The sequence below is a fragment of the Octopus sinensis genome, linkage group LG10 (genome assembly GCF_006345805.1).
Source record: "Octopus sinensis linkage group LG10, ASM634580v1, whole genome shotgun sequence".
Classification (NCBI taxonomy): domain Eukaryota; kingdom Metazoa; phylum Mollusca; class Cephalopoda; order Octopoda; family Octopodidae; genus Octopus; species Octopus sinensis.
This window is the reverse complement of record NC_043006.1, coordinates 25,784,408-25,802,244: the sequence shown is the minus strand read 5'-3', so window position 1 is coordinate 25,802,244 and position 17,837 is coordinate 25,784,408. Positions and strand designations below refer to the sequence as shown.

General features: G+C 36.5%; 1 protein-coding gene across 5 annotated transcripts in view; it reads left to right on the top strand.

The window, feature by feature from the left end:
* Positions 1-17,837, top strand: part of LOC115216756 (golgin subfamily A member 4) — a 158,989-nt gene that overhangs the window by 124,482 nt on the left and 16,670 nt on the right. For 3 of the 5 annotated variants that reach the window (XM_029786316.2, XM_029786315.2, XM_029786314.2), the window contains 2 exons: positions 3,858-3,905; positions 8,008-8,094. In XM_029786316.2, coding sequence (XP_029642176.1) covers positions 3,858-3,905; positions 8,008-8,094 — 135 coding nt within the window. Of the gene's footprint in view, positions 1-3,857; positions 3,906-8,007; positions 8,095-9,689; positions 9,754-10,496; positions 11,449-17,837 lie in introns of those variants that run through there. The other 2 variants (XM_036506400.1, XM_036506401.1) reach the window with 2 other exon arrangements.

Below are 17,837 nucleotides of genomic sequence, written 5' to 3'. Positions count from 1 at the left end.
GCGACACGCGAGTTGTGGACCGGAGCGTTGTCCTGCAGGAGGAGGATGCCTTTGCTGATCTTGCCCCGCCTCTTGGTTTTGATAGCTTCTCTTAATTTCCTCAGAAGTGAAGCATGATAGGCTCCTGTAATTGTGGTACCCTTTGCCAGGAAATCTGTCATCACTTCTCCGTCCTGGTCCCAGAAGACTGTGAGCATGACCTTGCCAGTGGAGAGCTGCACCCTTGCCTTCTTTGGAGGAGGTGAGTCATGGTGCTTCCACTGCATTGACTGGGCTTTGGTCTCTGGATCATGGTGAAGGACCCAGGTCTCATCCTGTGTAATCAGTCTTTTGAAAAATTTTGACTCATCTTCTTGGCACATCCCTAAATTCATCCTCGAGCACTCGACGCGTTCTTGCTTCAGGAAAAGTGTGAGTAACCTGGGAATCCCTCTGGCAGACACCTTTTGCATATGCAAATAGTCATGAATGATAGTTTCCACAGACCCGGTACTAATCTTGACCTCATGGGCTATTTGGCGAATAGTTATGCGTCGATCTTCCAAAATGGCAGCCTCAACTTGACGGACAGATGCCTCATCAATGGCAGAAGGGGTGCGACCAGATCTGGGAGCTGTTTCCACAGAGTTCCGACCATGTTTGAATTCACGATGCCAGCGTTTTACAAGGTCATATGATGGGGCATCATCACCATAAGTTATTTTCATTTCATCAAAAGTCTCCTGTGGTGTGCGTCATTTCAAATACAAAAACCGGATCACTTCTCGACACTCAACAGGCTCCATTTCCCACTTGACTCATTTCAAACACATGTAAATCAGAAACCACTATTAGTTTGGAGCTGTAATTTGCCACTTAATCTGTAGAGATATAAATAATTACACATGCAAAATCTCAGCTAGATCAATCAACGGCAAGTGGGTCAGAGGCATTACTTATTGAACGCCCCTCGTATGGTTTCTTATTTTTCAGTGTGCGCACATAAGAAAATTATGGCTTATTTTAGACTGCTTACAATTTATAGGGTATTATTAATTCAGTTTACTTTAGTGCCATTTATCTCTATCCCATTTGAATTAAATGTACATTATTTACATTTTGGATCCTGCTTTTTTGAATAGAAATATACAGTTTGTATGCCTAATTTGAGTAATACTAATGTTAGTCATAGTATGGTCAGTGTGACAGCACACTCAATGACTACAGTCACCATACGCCACTGTTAGGATCTATATAAGGAACCATTTTAAGAGCACAAAAACTGAACAGACTATTGAGTTATCAATCACATTCTGTTGCTGGATTGTGCTAGCCTGAGCAGAACACTTAACTTTACTTTAACTTTGTCTATATCTGTTGCCAAATCTTAAACTGCATGAAACCACAGTTCAAGCAGTGTTGTTATTTGAGGGTCAAAAACCTAAACTAAGTTGAGTCATTTTAGAAATGTGTGTTTATTTTTAGTGTTTTATCAAGTAAATTTGTCTAGATTTTTTTTTTCTTTTGATTTTTGAGCATAATAGCAGTTAATAACTCAAGCAGTGATTTAGAATTTGTTGATATTATTTATTAATGATTTATTTTTTATTATCTATTTATGATTTAATTAGGAAATTGATACCCAAGAATTGATATTATGTAAATTAGTGAAATGCATAAATGTAATCAACTGTATCCAACTTACATTGGCAGGTGAAAGGACATAGCAAGTAAAAATCAACAAAAACAAGTAAAAAGTCACATTCAGAATGTACACCAAAGATTGTTAATAGTGTATCAGTAAATTTCATCAAAATTTATGTAATAGTTATATTTTTATGATTTTTATACTGGCCTAACTGCATTTTGTCAAAATCTCTCGTTTTTAATAGGTTTCAGAGATCATGTAAAGGAAGTACTCCAGAAATTTAAGGGATTAAGTGTTCTACTCAATTAGGAAATCATTAATTAATACACATTACTCATAAGAACATTTAAACTGTGCCTCTTGATCCACATTTAAAATCCTTTTGAAGTCAAGTTTAGGAGGAATCTTATAATAATTCTGCTTGTTGTTGTTACTTAGCCTGTTGGTAATGCTTTCATTAGACAAAAAAGAGGGAGAGAGAAGTGTGTATGACATAAGGTAGAGGGAATGTAATTGTATCACTTTCACATGATTAATTGAAAGGTAAGAGAAGAGAAAGAAAAAGGAGAGAGAAAAAGAGGATAAGGTGAAGAGTGAGACAGAAAGAGGGAGAAACAAAAAGAGAGAGAAAGTAAAAGATAGAGAGAAAAAGAGAGAGAGAAGTGTCCATGACATGAGGTAGGAGTTGGTACATAATAATTTTAGCAGAGGGGTGATGTTCTGATGGTGAAGTTTAAGGCAGAAAGAGAAAGGAGAGGGAGAGGAGAGAGATGGTGATGATGGTAGTGGAAGTGACAGTGGTGTGTAGATAGGGAAAAGTGTATTTTTTTTAATTGAACTAAGAAAGGCAGAGAGAGAGAGTGATGTTGATGATGATGATGGTGGTGATGGTGGCAGTGGTGGTATTGTGTGAATAGTTAAATGTGTATTTTCTTTTTTTAATTGAACTAAGTTTTTTATATCACCTATCTCTTAATGTATGTGCGTAAGTGCAATTCTGTGAAATATTCACGCTTATTTGCATGACAGATATATGTAATTTAATTAAAAGATGTATCATGTGTATAGGATATTTTTTTATTTATTGGGAAAATAGAAAAATAAGAGTGAATATTTATTTTATGAGTGCTGGGCATTAAGTCTCTAAAATTGTGCATAGAGTATATAAAGTGTATATATATATATAAAGTGCATTAAGTGATCATCGTATTCCAAATTCTTTCACTTTTTAATGAGTAGCAGATGAGCAACTATCTTTCCATGCAGACACACCACAGGCTATGCTTTGAGGTTTTTTGGATAAAGTATTCAGAAATAACCCAATAGGTTTACCATTAATTCCGTGAAATATTTACAAGTCCCACTAATAAGTATAACAAAAGAAATCTGAAAGATTGATTTTTTTCATTGACTAACACTTATTTAGTAAGAGTTTTTTTTTTCTCATTCATACTAAAAATGTGAAAAGCAAATTGAAGTTTGAATTTCTACACTTTTCTTTGGATTAAACCTAGTCAGTATCTTCAATTTCCATTTTGGATAAATACTTCCTGTCCATAACTTCAAATTTTAATCTCCTATGCAATATAAAAAAGCTGAAAACTAAGAATTTTAAAAATATCTGAAATGAGATTAAGATGAATTTGTCAAAATATATTTATTTCTTTAACAGTTAATAGTTTATTAATCTCTAAATAAAAGATAAAGTAACATTATATAATGTATGAGTTACATATAATATTTTCTCGAACTAATGTAAAGAATTCTAAAATATCTGAAAAGCTCATTGCAGTCATCATTTGGAAAAAGAGCTGTCAAGCCTTTAACAGAATTGACAGCTCTTTCATCAAATGATAGCTGCAATGAGCTTTTCAGATATTTTAGAATTCTTTACCAGTGTTGTTGAAAAGCTATGTATATTTTCACATATTTATTTAAAACATGTCCTAGATCTGGCAGAAAGAATCTATTTATGGAGCACTAATATAACTTGAATTTTGTTTGTTACCACCATTAGTCTCTTCAAATTCTGGTGATTATATTTGATCTTCTGCTTAGCTAGCTCCTTCCAATTCAATCAATTTTTTTATTTTTTAAACTGAACATGCATAAAACATAATGATCTGTGAGTGTGTTTCTTGCTTCCATTTACATATGTTCTTAAAGATAATATATTTACATAATTTTATGAAATGATAAAATTTAACTTTGTTTTTGTTTTTTATTTCAGTATTTAAAAAATATCCTGTACCAATATATGATAGGGAAAGAGACCAAGGTGAATAATTAATTTTATATTTGGTTGTGTGTGTTTGTGTGTGTGCAATGGGATTGACCACATGAAGCTTGGATATTATTAAGAATGTTTTTTTTTCTTCTATAACACTGATTGTATAATAGGCCAAAATTTTCAGGCTATGAGTACTTTATAGACCTTTAAACCTTGTTTTCTTACCTTCCCACTTGAGATATTGTTCTATCTAAGCAATCAATCACTATAAGTAAAATGTTTACTATGCACCACTTCCTACTACGAGGGGCATTCAATAAGTAATGGCCCTGACCCACTTGCAGTTGATTGATCTAGCTGAAATTTTGCATGTGCAATTACTGATATCTCTATAGATTAAGTGGCAAATTACAGCTCTGAACTAATTGTGGTTTCTAATTTACAGGTGTTTGAACTGAGTCAAGTGTGAAACGGAGCCTGTTGAGTGTCGAGCAGTGATGCGGTTTTTGTATTTGAAAGGACGCACACCACGGGAGACTTTTGATGAAATAAAAGTAACTTATGGTGATGATGCCCCATCATATGACCTTGTAAAACGCTGGCATCGTGAATTCAAACATGGTCGGAACTCTGTGGAAACAGCTCCCAGATCTGGTCACCCTCTTCTGCCATTGATGAGGCATCTGTCCGTCAAGTTGAGGCTGCCATTTTGGAAGATCGACGCATAACTATTCGCCAAATAGCCCATGAGGTCAAGATTAGTACCGGGTCTGTGGAAACTATCATTCATGACCATTTGCATATGCAAAAGGTGTCTGCCAGATGGATTCCCAGGTTGCTCACACCTTTCCAGAAGCAAGAACGCGTCGATTGCGCGAGGATGAATTTGAAGATGTGCCAAGAAGATGAATCAAAATTTTTCAAAAGACTGATTACACAGGATGAAACCTGGGTCCTTCACTATGATCCAGAGACCAAAGCCCAGTCAATGCAGTGGAAGCACCGTGACTCACCTCCTCCAAAGAAGGCAAGGGTGCAGTCCTCCGCTGGCAAGGTCATGCTCACAGTCTTCTGGGACCAGGACGGAGAAGTGATGACAGATTTCCTGGCAAAGGGTGCCACAATTACAGGAGTCTATTATGCTTCACTTTTGAGGAAATTAAGAGAAGCTATCAAAATCAAGAGGCGGGGCAAGATCAGCAAAGGCATCCTCCTCCTACAGGACAACGCTCCGATCCACAACTTGCGTGTCGCCAGATCAGAAGCACAGGCGTGCGGCTATGAACTCATCCCCACCTCCCCTCCTCTCCTGACCTGCACCCTCTGATTTTCACCTCTTCCCAGCCATGAAGTTGTTTTTGAAAGGAAAGCGTTTCCCAGATGATGCAGCCTTGATTTCTGAAGTCACGTCGTGGCTGGAGGACCAAGCTGGGGTCTTCTACAAAAACGGTCTTCAGAGCTGCATCAAACGATGAGAGAAATGCGTAACTCTGGGTGGTTCCTATGTAGAAAAAGACTAATAACTGTGCCAAGTTTCGTTGCTCTACTGCTATGGGAAGTGGGTCAGGGGCATTACTTATTGAACGCCCCTCGTATATAGCCAAAAGCTAATTCTCAGTTTCTTTCTTTGCATGTTTATGAATGTTTTCTTTACTATAATCAATACTCCTAATGAATTTTACTTAATTATTTTCTAAAATAAAACCTAGTCTTCTGATTGTGAGTGTTTGATGCATATGATATTCAAAATTCCTACAGGTTGTTGTTTTGATTTTTTTTCAGTGTAATTTCTCTATTGAATCTTGTTTTATACCACATTTAATTTCTACCAGCTTTTCTTGTTTTGCCCCTTCTACTTCTTGGATCATCTGAACATTGAATATCCTGGAAACTTCTAATATCACTGTCATACTTTTGTGTCTAGCTTTCATGGAATGTGTCATAGATTAGCTATTCAGCTATTCATGGACTTTTTTTTATCTAAGTAGCTTTTAAAAATTACTGTGTAAAGTTATACTTCTGTATTGTCTACACTTTAGTTCTTCTGAACATTCTTTTTCCAGATTTCTCTAGAATTAAAATAGTGTGTGTCTCTATTATATAACTACAGAATTATATAGATTAATATTTATTATATAGTGATAGTTTACCTAACTCTTTTTTTCAGCCAAGTTACTAAGAAAGATTAATAAGAAAGGGTGAATTTGCCAGGTGGTTAGATCGTTGGGTAAATTGCTTCGCAATATCGATCCGGCGCCAAGGGCTCAAATCCTGCCAAGGGTAATTTTAAACGGTGGTGCATCAGCATGGCCGCAGCTCTGAGCTGAAACTGAAAAAAAAAAAAGTAACATCACTATGCTGAAGTAAACATTTGGTACTGCAAATTAAAATTTGGCATGCATTGGTTGAGAAAAGAAAATACCTGCAGTGTAATGATTAGGGTATTTGAATAAATGTTTTGATTTCCATTAGAAAGTAAATATTGTCTAAATTTTTAAAAGTCATCTATTGTATATATATATATATATATATATATGTATCCAAAGGCCACAAGCAATCACTAAGTTCAGCAGATATTAATGGTTCATTGAACTACAGTACACTGGTGACAATGCTCTGATAGCTCAAACTCCAGAAGCTCTACAGGCCACCATCTTAGTAGTTGTTATAGATTACAACTTATTGAAGAAAAGGCCTGATAGTTAAAGTCCAAAAAACTGAGGTCATCTGCCAATGGTACACTACAACAACCTCTGTCCTCACCATTTGCAGTCTTACGGTAACAGTTAACAACAACTTCTCACTTCAGATATCTTGTCAGTGTAATTTTCAATGATTCCTCTCTGAATGGGGAGATTATAAACTCATCAGGTATACCTCTTGGTATTTGAAGGGCTCAGAAAGAAAAACTTTCTAAATAACCATCTTTGTATACTGGTAGAATGTGTCAAAATAAAACATTTTTTCTCTTGGCTTTCTTGAGAAAATTGTAATTTGTAAGTTTAATGTCGTTTAATTTTTCGAATTTTAACCAATCGATGGCCTCTATTGAGCTAAAATCATTTGCTGCGTCTAAAACTGAGACAACATCCTGTCACTGTTATGTTTACGTACAGAAAGTGTGTGTATAAAATTATAGAATTATTTTGTTTGTTAACTGTTTAAATTATTTTCCATTGCTTTCGTTTTAACCTTTCGTTTTTTTTTTCTTGAGCAATGGAAAATAGTTTAAACAATACACGTGTATCTCAAAACAAAAACAAAATGAATAATTTTAGACACACGCGTAACAATTAAATTAATTTAACAATTAAGAAGAAAAAAACAAATGGCTAAAATTTAGGGTTAGTGTTAGGGTTAGGGTCAGTGACAGGATGTTGTCTCAGTTTTAGATGCAGCAAATGATTTTAGCTCAATAGAGGCCATCGATTGGTTAAAATTCAAAAAATTAAACTACGTTAAACTTACAAATTACAATTTTCTCAAGAAAGCCAAGAGAAAAAAATGTTTTATTTTGACACATTCTACCAGTATACGAAGTTTAAAAGTGTTTAGTTAGGCGCAGGAGTGGCTGTGTGGTAAGTAGCTTGCTAACCAACCACATGGTTCCGGGTTCAGTCCCACTGCGTGGCATCTTGGGCAACTGTCTTCTGCTATAGCCCCGGGCTGACCAATGCCTTGTGAGTGGATTTGGTAGACGGAAACTGAAAGAAGCATGTCGTATATATATATATATGTGTGTGTTTGTGTTTGTCCCCCTAGCATCGCTTGACAACCGATGCTGGTGTGTTTACGTCCCCGTCACTTAGCGGTTCGGCAAAAAAGAGACCGATAGAATAAGTACTGGGCTTACAAAGAATAAGTCCCGGGGTCGAGTTGCTCGATTAAAGGCGGTGCTCCAGCATGGCCGCAGTCAAATGACTGAAACAAGTAAAAGATAAAAGATAAAGAAGATAGTTAACTAGAAATTGTGTTGAAAACTGCCGTTCAAAAGGAAAAGATCCAAAACTTTTAGTGAAAAAAAGTTTGTCTTCAACTTTGCATTGTTATTAAACAATGCAAAGTAGAAGACAAATTTGAAGATGACTTATATTACTATCTTATTACTATTTTAACAGTGTTATTTCTCAAATTCATATCTTTGCTTCAGACGCTTGCCAAAGTTATTGCTACAGTTGTCCAGTTTTCTGATGACCAAACAAACAACATTATGGCTCAAGAGGATATACGAGCAACGGTAAATAATATACTATGTCTATTTTTAATACTATGGATATCACACTCAGTAGACATGTCTATAATATTAATATCATCACTGCTGTTGATATCTTATTTTACAGCCATATTTGTTATTTTAACCATTTATCATATAACACCTACATCACATTATTGCTCTTTATATCACTCACTGTTTGTATTTCTCATGTAATAGGGTGTTGTCTTACTGATCTCAGACTTAACAATTTGTATCCTGTAAAAAGGAGCCTGAGAAAAAAACCATGTAACTAACAATTAGAGGAAAACTATAATCTTTAGATTCTACAAAGTTTACTTTGATAATATCACCATTTAAAAATTCTCAAGAAAACTGGAAAGAGAACTGCAGGGAACTTGAACCTGTTTGCTAAATACCCAACTGTATTCACTATCAAAAGTAACTTTGTATACAATACCTTCACACATAGTTTGAAATATTTTCATGTGCCATATATTTGCATCTTAACTTTTCAGCATTGAACTGTATCAGAAGTCATTTCTAAAATGCATCTTTTGTTGCCTTTGTAGTAGTTATTGAGTTTACTACTCTGCCAGTCATTGTAATGTTGCATGTGATTGATGTCTAGAAGGTAAGAAGGTAGAAGAATGAAGTGAGGTATGGTTGGCATAGAAGTGTGTTTGTGCTTAGTTGAATATAAGAAAAAGAGTGTATAAGACTTAATTAAGCCATGGGTTCCATCAGAGCTGTTAGAATGTGACCTGGAAAAAATAAAATGTAACCACATTTTGTCTTTTTTTTAACCACTAATCATCTCCGAGTGAGCAGCTCTATATATTCCAACCATGACCACTCCATCTTTCTGTATATCAAGGTCTGCATTGTTCAGTGTGCCCTTTCTTAAGACAGTCTTAAACTTGAAAGGTATTTGACTGCTAGTTCTAGCAGATTAAGTAACTGCTTAGAGTTGTCTTGATTTGACTCATGGATGTCTAATAGAGGGTGTACAAGAGCAAATCTTCTGTAGATCAGGCTCCAAAGAAACCTTACACATGTTAATGAAAGAGCTATTTGTTTATAATGTGTCAGTCACCTTTGAGTGAGGATGGTACACTGACTAAGCCAGAAAACTTGCCCTTCATGACAATGGGACACACTGTTACTTGTCTTCAGAGAATGATTGGTGTTTCTGGTGAGATCTGGAATCCAGTTTTAGAGTAATGGAGCAGATATCATCAGAATCAGTTAATTTGCTGGATCGGAATGAATGGAAAAATTTTCAAATTTGGTGATTAAGTGTATGTAATACTGAGATACATGGGGTTGAGAATAAGAAGTTTAGAGAATTTTCGGTGTGCGTTTGAGAGAGAGTGTGAGTGTGTGTGTGTGTGTGTGTGTTGTGTGTGTGTGCATTGTTTATAGATACAATTACATGTCTGTCACTCAGTATGGCACGTCTGTGTGACCCTACATGTTGAAACTAGTCTAAGTAAGAAATTTCTGGTTCTTTTAGATAAGTATTTCCCAAGAAACCATAGATAAAGGAAGATTTTTAAAAGATGCCCAATTAAGATACACAGCTACTGCTCTAATATGTGGAATATTATCACTTGTAGGCCTCACCAAGAGCCCACTCCCAGTTGTAACTGTTGAGACCTTGAACCTTACCCATTTGATCAGGTGTGTATGATAAACTTGGTCATCTTTGAAGCAGAAGTCATAGCAACACTTCAAGATTATGTAACTAGAAAGAAAACTTACATCAGTTTATGCAAAGGCAATTTCAATACACATTATGCAAACCACCAGTCTTCTTTTTGGTTCATAAACAAAAGAAAAACCTTTATGTTGGCTAACCACATATGAGGTTTGAAAACCAACTGCTCACTACATGCAATCAAGTGGAGAATTGGGGAGAAATTTATGTTATATGTAAATGGATCTAAAAAATGCAACTTATACGTTGCTGAAAGATCTCATATTCTCTTTAGGTCTAAGAATTTTCCCACACTCATCATCATCATTGTTCGACTGTGGTCGAAACAATGGAATTTACCATGCTACGCCAGACTTCACGATCCCTCATGGCATTACGGAGATCCTATACCTGGATGCCTGTATCCCTGGAGATTATATCAAGGTAGGAAAGTGTGAGCCCTCTGGTATCGCGAGTAGATGGCTTCCAGAGGAGAAGAGTAGAAATTGCCTCGTTTTCAGCTCTATAACAATGTCCAGCAAACTGGACTCTCCTACCTTTCACAAGAGATGACACAGGTGGTAGTTTCCCATATATTTGCATTTTGGTTGGATGATGCTTCCATGAGAGATTTTGAGCTCTCATAATGAGGCGAGTGTAGGTTCCACCCAACCACCTCTCAAGCTTCTTTGATAATGTCCAGGTTTCCCACACTACTTAATTCCAGATCTGAAATTTCCAGCAAATGCAAGCTGTGGGAAAATTTCTTTTGGTGAACTGCAGGACACCACCCTTTCTAGTTTGAGCAGCTGTCTCACAGACTTTGGACTGTCCCTGTTGAATTATCTTCAGCAACTAGTTTAATTATGACGTCTATGATCTAAGGGGATGTAACTCTAATTTTTTTCTTTTCCTTTATTTTTCATTTTTATTCACCCTTTCTTTTTTCATTTCACATTTTGCATCAAACTTCTTTTACTTGTTTCTCATGTGTTTTTAATGTACCAGTGTCTTGATTTTTAAATAGAACAAACCATGTGCTCAGAGCCTGGAGATTGCTTGGAGACATAAGGCACATTATATAAATATGCCTAACCATGTGTTAATGTCAAGAAACTATTAGTAGTTCATATTTTAATACAGTGTGCATTAACTGATATTTACCTCTCACTGAATGGAGTACTTTTTTGTTGATCTTACCTTAATGTAATTGTAAACTAATGTGTGTGTTTGTGTGTAAAGGTACGATCCAAGGGTCAAAGTGGAAGAAGTTAGTGAACTTCAAGCAATCCATAGAAGATATTAAAAACAACTTTCAGGAACAATAGTTGTTTATTGGTGCTGAAGGTTCTGAATTTTTCGTGTATCAAAGTACGATAAGCTGAAAAAGGTTAATTTTATAGTTCACAGTTAGCAACAGAGGTCATTGAATATGCAAATAAACATTCAAAATTTAGGGAATGTAATGGATAAAATCCAGGCTACATATGTTTCATAGCCAGTGGAACCTCAAAAGTAGTAAATTATCCAAACAAGCTACACTTCAGGCCAAGGATACTTTGATTATAGGAAGTTCACATTGTCATTAGATCCCATGTAAACTTGTTGGGGATTCAATCGAAATGTGTAGGAAGTACAGTTTGAGAGGAAAGCATAGTTATGAAGAAGTAAAAATAAAAGCAAATCGAAATCAAATTCGATGACTGACATCCGTGCTGGGGGGGGGGGGCGCAAAGAGCACCATCCGAGCATGATCGTTGACAGTGCGGCTAACTGGCTTCCATGCTGGAGGCAAGTAAAAGGCACCATTTGAGCATGATCATTACCAGCATCGCCTTACTGGCACTTGTGCCCCATACTAGTGGAGTGCTAAGAGCACCATCCGAGCGTGATCATTGCCAGAGCGGCTAACTGGCTTCCATGCCAGTGGTACATAAAAGGCACCATTCGAGCATAATCGTTACCAGCACTGTCTTACTGGCACTTGTGCCAGTGGCACGTGAAAAAACATTCGAGTGAGGTCGTTGCCAGTACCACCTGACTGGCCCCCATGCCGGTGGCACATAAAAGCACCCACTACACTCTCAGTAGTTGGCAGATCAAGATTGGAGCCTGGTGCAGCCATCTGGTTTGCCGATCCTTAGTCAAATCGTCCAACCCATGCTAGCATGAAAAGTGGACATTAATGATGATGATATATGGAAGTGGGTAAATTTGTAACTGAGAAGAATATGAGTAAAGAGGGGCAGGTGGGGGGGAAAAGGTTTGGGACTGAAAATGGCTGGGAAGATGCCTTTATGAAATTTAGGCAGGGGGTCATTTGCAGATCTGTTGTTAGATAGATAAGTAAACATATTGTAGCATTTTACAAAACCATTTAAACAGTCAAAGGATGAAAATATAGGAGTGGTATTTGAAGTGGATAGGGTGGAAGGAGTGAAGGAGGGGTAAGTGGAAGATAATGTATTTTTGGTCAAAACAGTTGACTTAGTTTCACCAGTTAAATTGATAGTAAATTAATTTTAAAATCTAGGGATAGTAAGTGAAGTGAGAGATAGTAGTAGTAGCTTAAATCTGAGATTATGTGAGTGCTAATACACACTCACACGCATATGTGTTGTGCATCTGTAGAACCTAGTAGATGTGTGTGCATGCATGGGTATTTGTATATTATCATGTGCAGATGGAATGTGTGGAGATAGAAAAGTTATGAAAACTTAAAGTATGAAGGATAAGGAAAACAGCAGTGGGAAATATAAAAAAATATAAAATAATGACAAGTTTAGAAAATATAACAGTAGTTAAAAGTTGTTTGTTGTAAAGATATACATAGAAGGATATCAGTTGGGGACAGGGGAGATAGTTGAGGGATGATGCAAGGGGTGGGGTGGGGGATTGGTGTTATTTGTACTTAGAGAATGAATTGCATAATTTGTGTCAACAAGGAGGTGCAGGAGTGGCTGTGTGGTAAGTAGCTTGCTAACCAACCACATGGTTCCGGGTTCAGTCCCACTGCGTGGTATCTTGGGCAAGTGTCTTCTGCTATAGCCCCGGGCCGACCAATGCCTTGTGAGTGGATTTGGTAGACGGAAACTGAAAGAAGCCTGTCGTATATATGTATATATATATATATATATATATATATATATATATATATATATGTGTGTGTGTTTGTGTGTCTGTGTTTGTCCCCCTAGCATTGTTTGACAACCGATGCTGGTGTGTTTACGTCCCCGTCACTTAGCGATTCGGCAAAAGAGACCAATAGAATAAGTACTGGGCTTACAAAGAATAAGTCCTGGGGTCGATTTGCTCGACTAAAGGCGGTGCTCCAGCATGGCTGCAGTCAAATGACTGAAACAAGTAAAAGAGTAAAAGAGTAAGTAAAATTGAAAATATCAAGAAACTTCAAAATTATTCTGGAATCCTTGTCCATACCAACAAGACTGACAACCTTTATAATGTTCCTCTAGATCAGTAGTTCCCAACCCTTTTATTTAAATTAGTTTTCTCACAGACCCCTTTTAATATGCTTATACTTATGTATGTATATATATATATATATATATATATATATATATGAAATTTTGAATTTAGTTCACGGACCCCCAGTACTACCTTTGTGGACCACCAGGGGTTTCCAGGTTGGGAACCACTGCTCTTCATAAATACCATGAGCTGATACTCAAACAAGTGGATAAAGACTACCGTATTGTATTGGTCTCTGCTCTTGAAGACATCAACATCAAGAATTATTATCTTGTTTTTAAACTTGGATTAGAAGATAGGATAGATCCTTCCTTACCTTGCCCACCCCATATTAACTTAAAAGACAATAAAGAAAATTTTGCTGAGAACCCTTCCCTTCACCTCATCTGCTCTTCCAGTTCGGATATAGCAAAATTATATTAGCAAAATTATATTAGGCAGGGTTATACTCCCAATGTATGCTACATCCACACTATATCTATGAACTAAAACTACAGAGGCCATCCAGTAGCTTAATTCCCTAAGCCCTAACATACATTTAATTCTATCCAGGTTGACATAGACTAATATTACTCTAGCACATCCCCTATCCTTCTCAACAAAGCCCTCATTTTTGCCATGAGCTACTCTAACCTTTCTCATGATGATATTGATATCATTTTGGCCATCGGAATATAAAATTTGCTGGGAAATTTTTGGCCTGTAAAGACACCAACAATTCTTTTGACATCCCCATGGGGGCTACTACTACTACTACTACTACTACTACTACACAGACACGCACACACACTTGCACTGAATCTTTGATCAGAGAGATGGGAAACATCCTCCAGAAGGCTATACCCATCTTGTTTCTTTCAACAGAACAAATATGAAAACTATCACACACCACCCTCAACACAAACAGTACACAACTACAATCCTCAACATAGCCAAAACTCTATCACAAAAGTCAGAAAATATTTCAACTCCTAAGAACTAGTAACTTTAGATAGGTCAGATGGAGCATGCAATGCAATACTGCTCCCATATTTGTGATGGTGCTGCTGACACATACACAAACGCCTCATTTTACATCCACTGAAAGGCCACTTAACAAATTGGCATGAAGTACATTCCCACCTCTGGCCCACAGATGTCTTATCTCCTCTGTCTCTGCCTTTTCTAACTCCACTACTATAACTTCTGCTCATGAGATCTGGCTGGTCTCATAACATCTATACTCAGGCATTCTGGCTTTTCTGTCTCGCCTTCTTTCTACCTATATGCTATATACGCCTCAGCTGCTTTACTAACCACTATACCTAGTCCTTTCACTTTGAACATTGGAATTTCCTTGCCGACACGTCTTTCCAAAAGCCATTGACTTGTAAACTATTCAGGAGGAATGTTAACAGTATTGATCTCATTAATCTCAGAACAGCTTGTGAAGACCACAGACCCAACTCCTTCCTCCGGAGCCAACCAATGAAAAAATAACTAAAAACAGTATAAAGGATTTATTAGATTAAACATAAATTTTAATTTTCATAAAAATATACTCTGTGTGAAAAGTCTGGCTGCATCTGAAAAAATATATATTATGAAACAAAAATAAACACAAAATTTATTACACAAATCTGTTACCACCACGACAGTCAACTATTTGACGCCGAACACAAGTTTGATGTTGAATACATCCACAAATTTTCCACTCAGATAGCTCTTCTCAAGACTGCAAGACGGCTTTGTGCAATTCATGTTTATCTCTCTCATTAATTTGTCCACCTTGCCTGCGAGCCATCTAAAGTTAATAATGATTCTGCTAATTCCACGTGTAAACATGTGTTGAATAGAACTCACTGAATAAATCTTAATTAACTGTGTTGTCAATTGTATGCACCTGACATATGATAACGGGTATTCAGCCAGACTTTTTACACATATTAGAAATTAATCCATGTAGTAACTTAATTTGCTTCATAAACTCTAAAATATATTATCATTGTTGCAGAATCCCTCACAGTAACATATGCTTGCTAGTTGATGTTTGATTGGTTTTACATGATGGCTACATTCTGATTGTTATATGCAGTTCGAATCCAAACTAAGACACCGATTTAACGGTAAATCTATTATTGAGGTGTAACACAAGAATAGTAGCTGCAGTATCATAAGTCAAAATGAAATCATGATGCAAGCTAATGGTACAAGTAGTTATGCAGTGATCCACTACTTAAAGTGGAGAGCTGAATCTTAGTAGTACAGTTAGGTAGGCTGAGCAAAATGGTTCAGACATGAACACAATACGATATAAATGAGAAAAAAAAGGCATTGGAGGGGCAATGCATACCCTGCACACACACAAAGATAAAATGAAATTTAATTTAATAGATATATTCTCAGACAAATTCATATTTCAAAATGACATCAATAGTTATTTGCCCTGCTTCTTGTTTATGCATATGTAAACAAAGAAAAGAAAAACGTTTTGATTCACCCATCTGCCAGTTTTGAGAGTTCGAGCCATTCACCCAATGAGTATTTCTGCCAAATTTGGTGAAAATCTGCTCAGATGTTTTCCAGTAATTTTGAAAACACAAACAAAGATAGACAACTGCAATACCCCACTTTTGCTTACATGCACAGGGTGATAAAACCTGAATCGATAGTATTTTGGAAGTAGACTCCCTAAAGATTTTGTTAGTTGATTTTCTTTGACTTACAATAATATGAGCTATAAAGTAGTTTTACTAGAAGTACTTGGTAGATTTCATTGATTACAACTATCTGTAATGTTTCATTAACCTTTTAGTATTCAGATTATTTGGTCAAATCTAATGCTTATTTACTCACATTGATTTGAATTAATCATATATTATCTCATACCGTTGAGATTTCAAAGATGTAATTGTTTATCTTTAGAATAACATTGTAAGGTAGGTATGAAATGTTGGATCTGGCCAGTTTGAACATAAGTGAGGCAAATATTTTGTCCGGATCTGGTCGGTGTGAATGCTAAAGGGTTAAAGGATTTACTTAATTATATGACAATACATCATCTTCTATAGCAGCATAAGCATTTAAAATCTGGTTTTCCATGCTGGCATGGGCTGGACAGTTTTTCTGAGGCAGATGCCCGTCAGTTGCCACATCGTTTACTTGTCCCATATGACATAAAAAGATGTGACATACTTATCCTAAAGCAGGTTTATAAACAGAGAAAGTGGAATAGAAGAAGCACATATATTCAGGACTGGAAAATATGCCAACCTGAAGGAAGCCAACTTTTGGGTCAAGATTGGAGTCAGAGGTTTTGTGGGCAAATCTGCTTACAAATCTAATGAAAAAACTCCTCAGTGCAGAAGGGCACCATGAATGTGACTTGGCCTCCTTAGAGTGTAAGATGTAAGGGCTGAAACACTTGCCTAAAGGGGTTTCTTCTCTGAAGACCCTCGTCTGTTCAGCTCTCTTGAGACTTTCTTAGCACTGACTATTTCCGTTTTGCTATGTTAAGTGGTATTTTAGGAAAGTTATATTTTATAGCCAAAATATAAAAAAAAATTAACATTGTTCTCAAGTGAAAAACAAATCCAACCTTCCTGTATCAAATAGTATATCTCTATATTAGCCAATGAGAGCCAAGAATTTAGAACATTAAATAATCCCATTTGTATCTACTCTATTCTTGACAATTGACATACCTATGTTTTATCTTATATTCCAATATTTCAGGAACCACTCAAAGAAATTATGTTATTGAATTGCATTAATACTGCAATGAAATAATAGAATTTTAGAATGTCCCACACTTCACAATAACCAGAAAATAGGAAATGAAATATTATGTGTAAATAGATGGTATTTGTGGTAGACAATCCTCCTCCTTTCCTGAGGAAGATATCACTTTCACAAACAGTTGACCAACTGTAAATTACATTACACTACTTAGGGAAAAGAAGGAAACACTAAAAAAATATAGGTTTAGATACATTTTGCCTGTAAAAACATAGGATAGTCATGACTAGAATGCTTTTGATCATAAGTCTGTCCTAGCAAGGCTGACCTAGACTAAAGAACAAGAAATCTTTACTGAGCAACTAAATAGAGTTATCAAGAGTAAGATAGTTTTTGAGTCATTGATAGGTCTTGTTTTAAAACCACTGGTTTTTACTACATGGCTCAGTGGTTAGAGCATCGAGCTTACGATCGTGAGGTTGTGAGCTCGAATCCCGGACTGGGCTGCGTGTTGTGTTCTTGAGCAAGACACTTTATTTCACGTTGCTCCAGTTCACTCAGCTGTAGAAATGAGTTGCGACGTCACTGGTGCCAAGCTGTATCGACCTTTGTCTTTCCCTTGGATAACACTGGTGGTGTGGAGAGGGGAGGCTGGTATGCATGGGCGACTGCTGGTCTTCCATAAACAACCTTGCCCGGACTTGTGTCTAGAAGGGTAACTTTCTAGGTGCAATCCCATGGTCATTCATGACCGAAGGGGGTTTTACCCTTTATATAGCAAGTAAATATCTTTGAACAAATTCTTATCTTCCTTTAGATCTTCTAACTGTATATCAACTGATATAAAGCTATTCAACAGCAA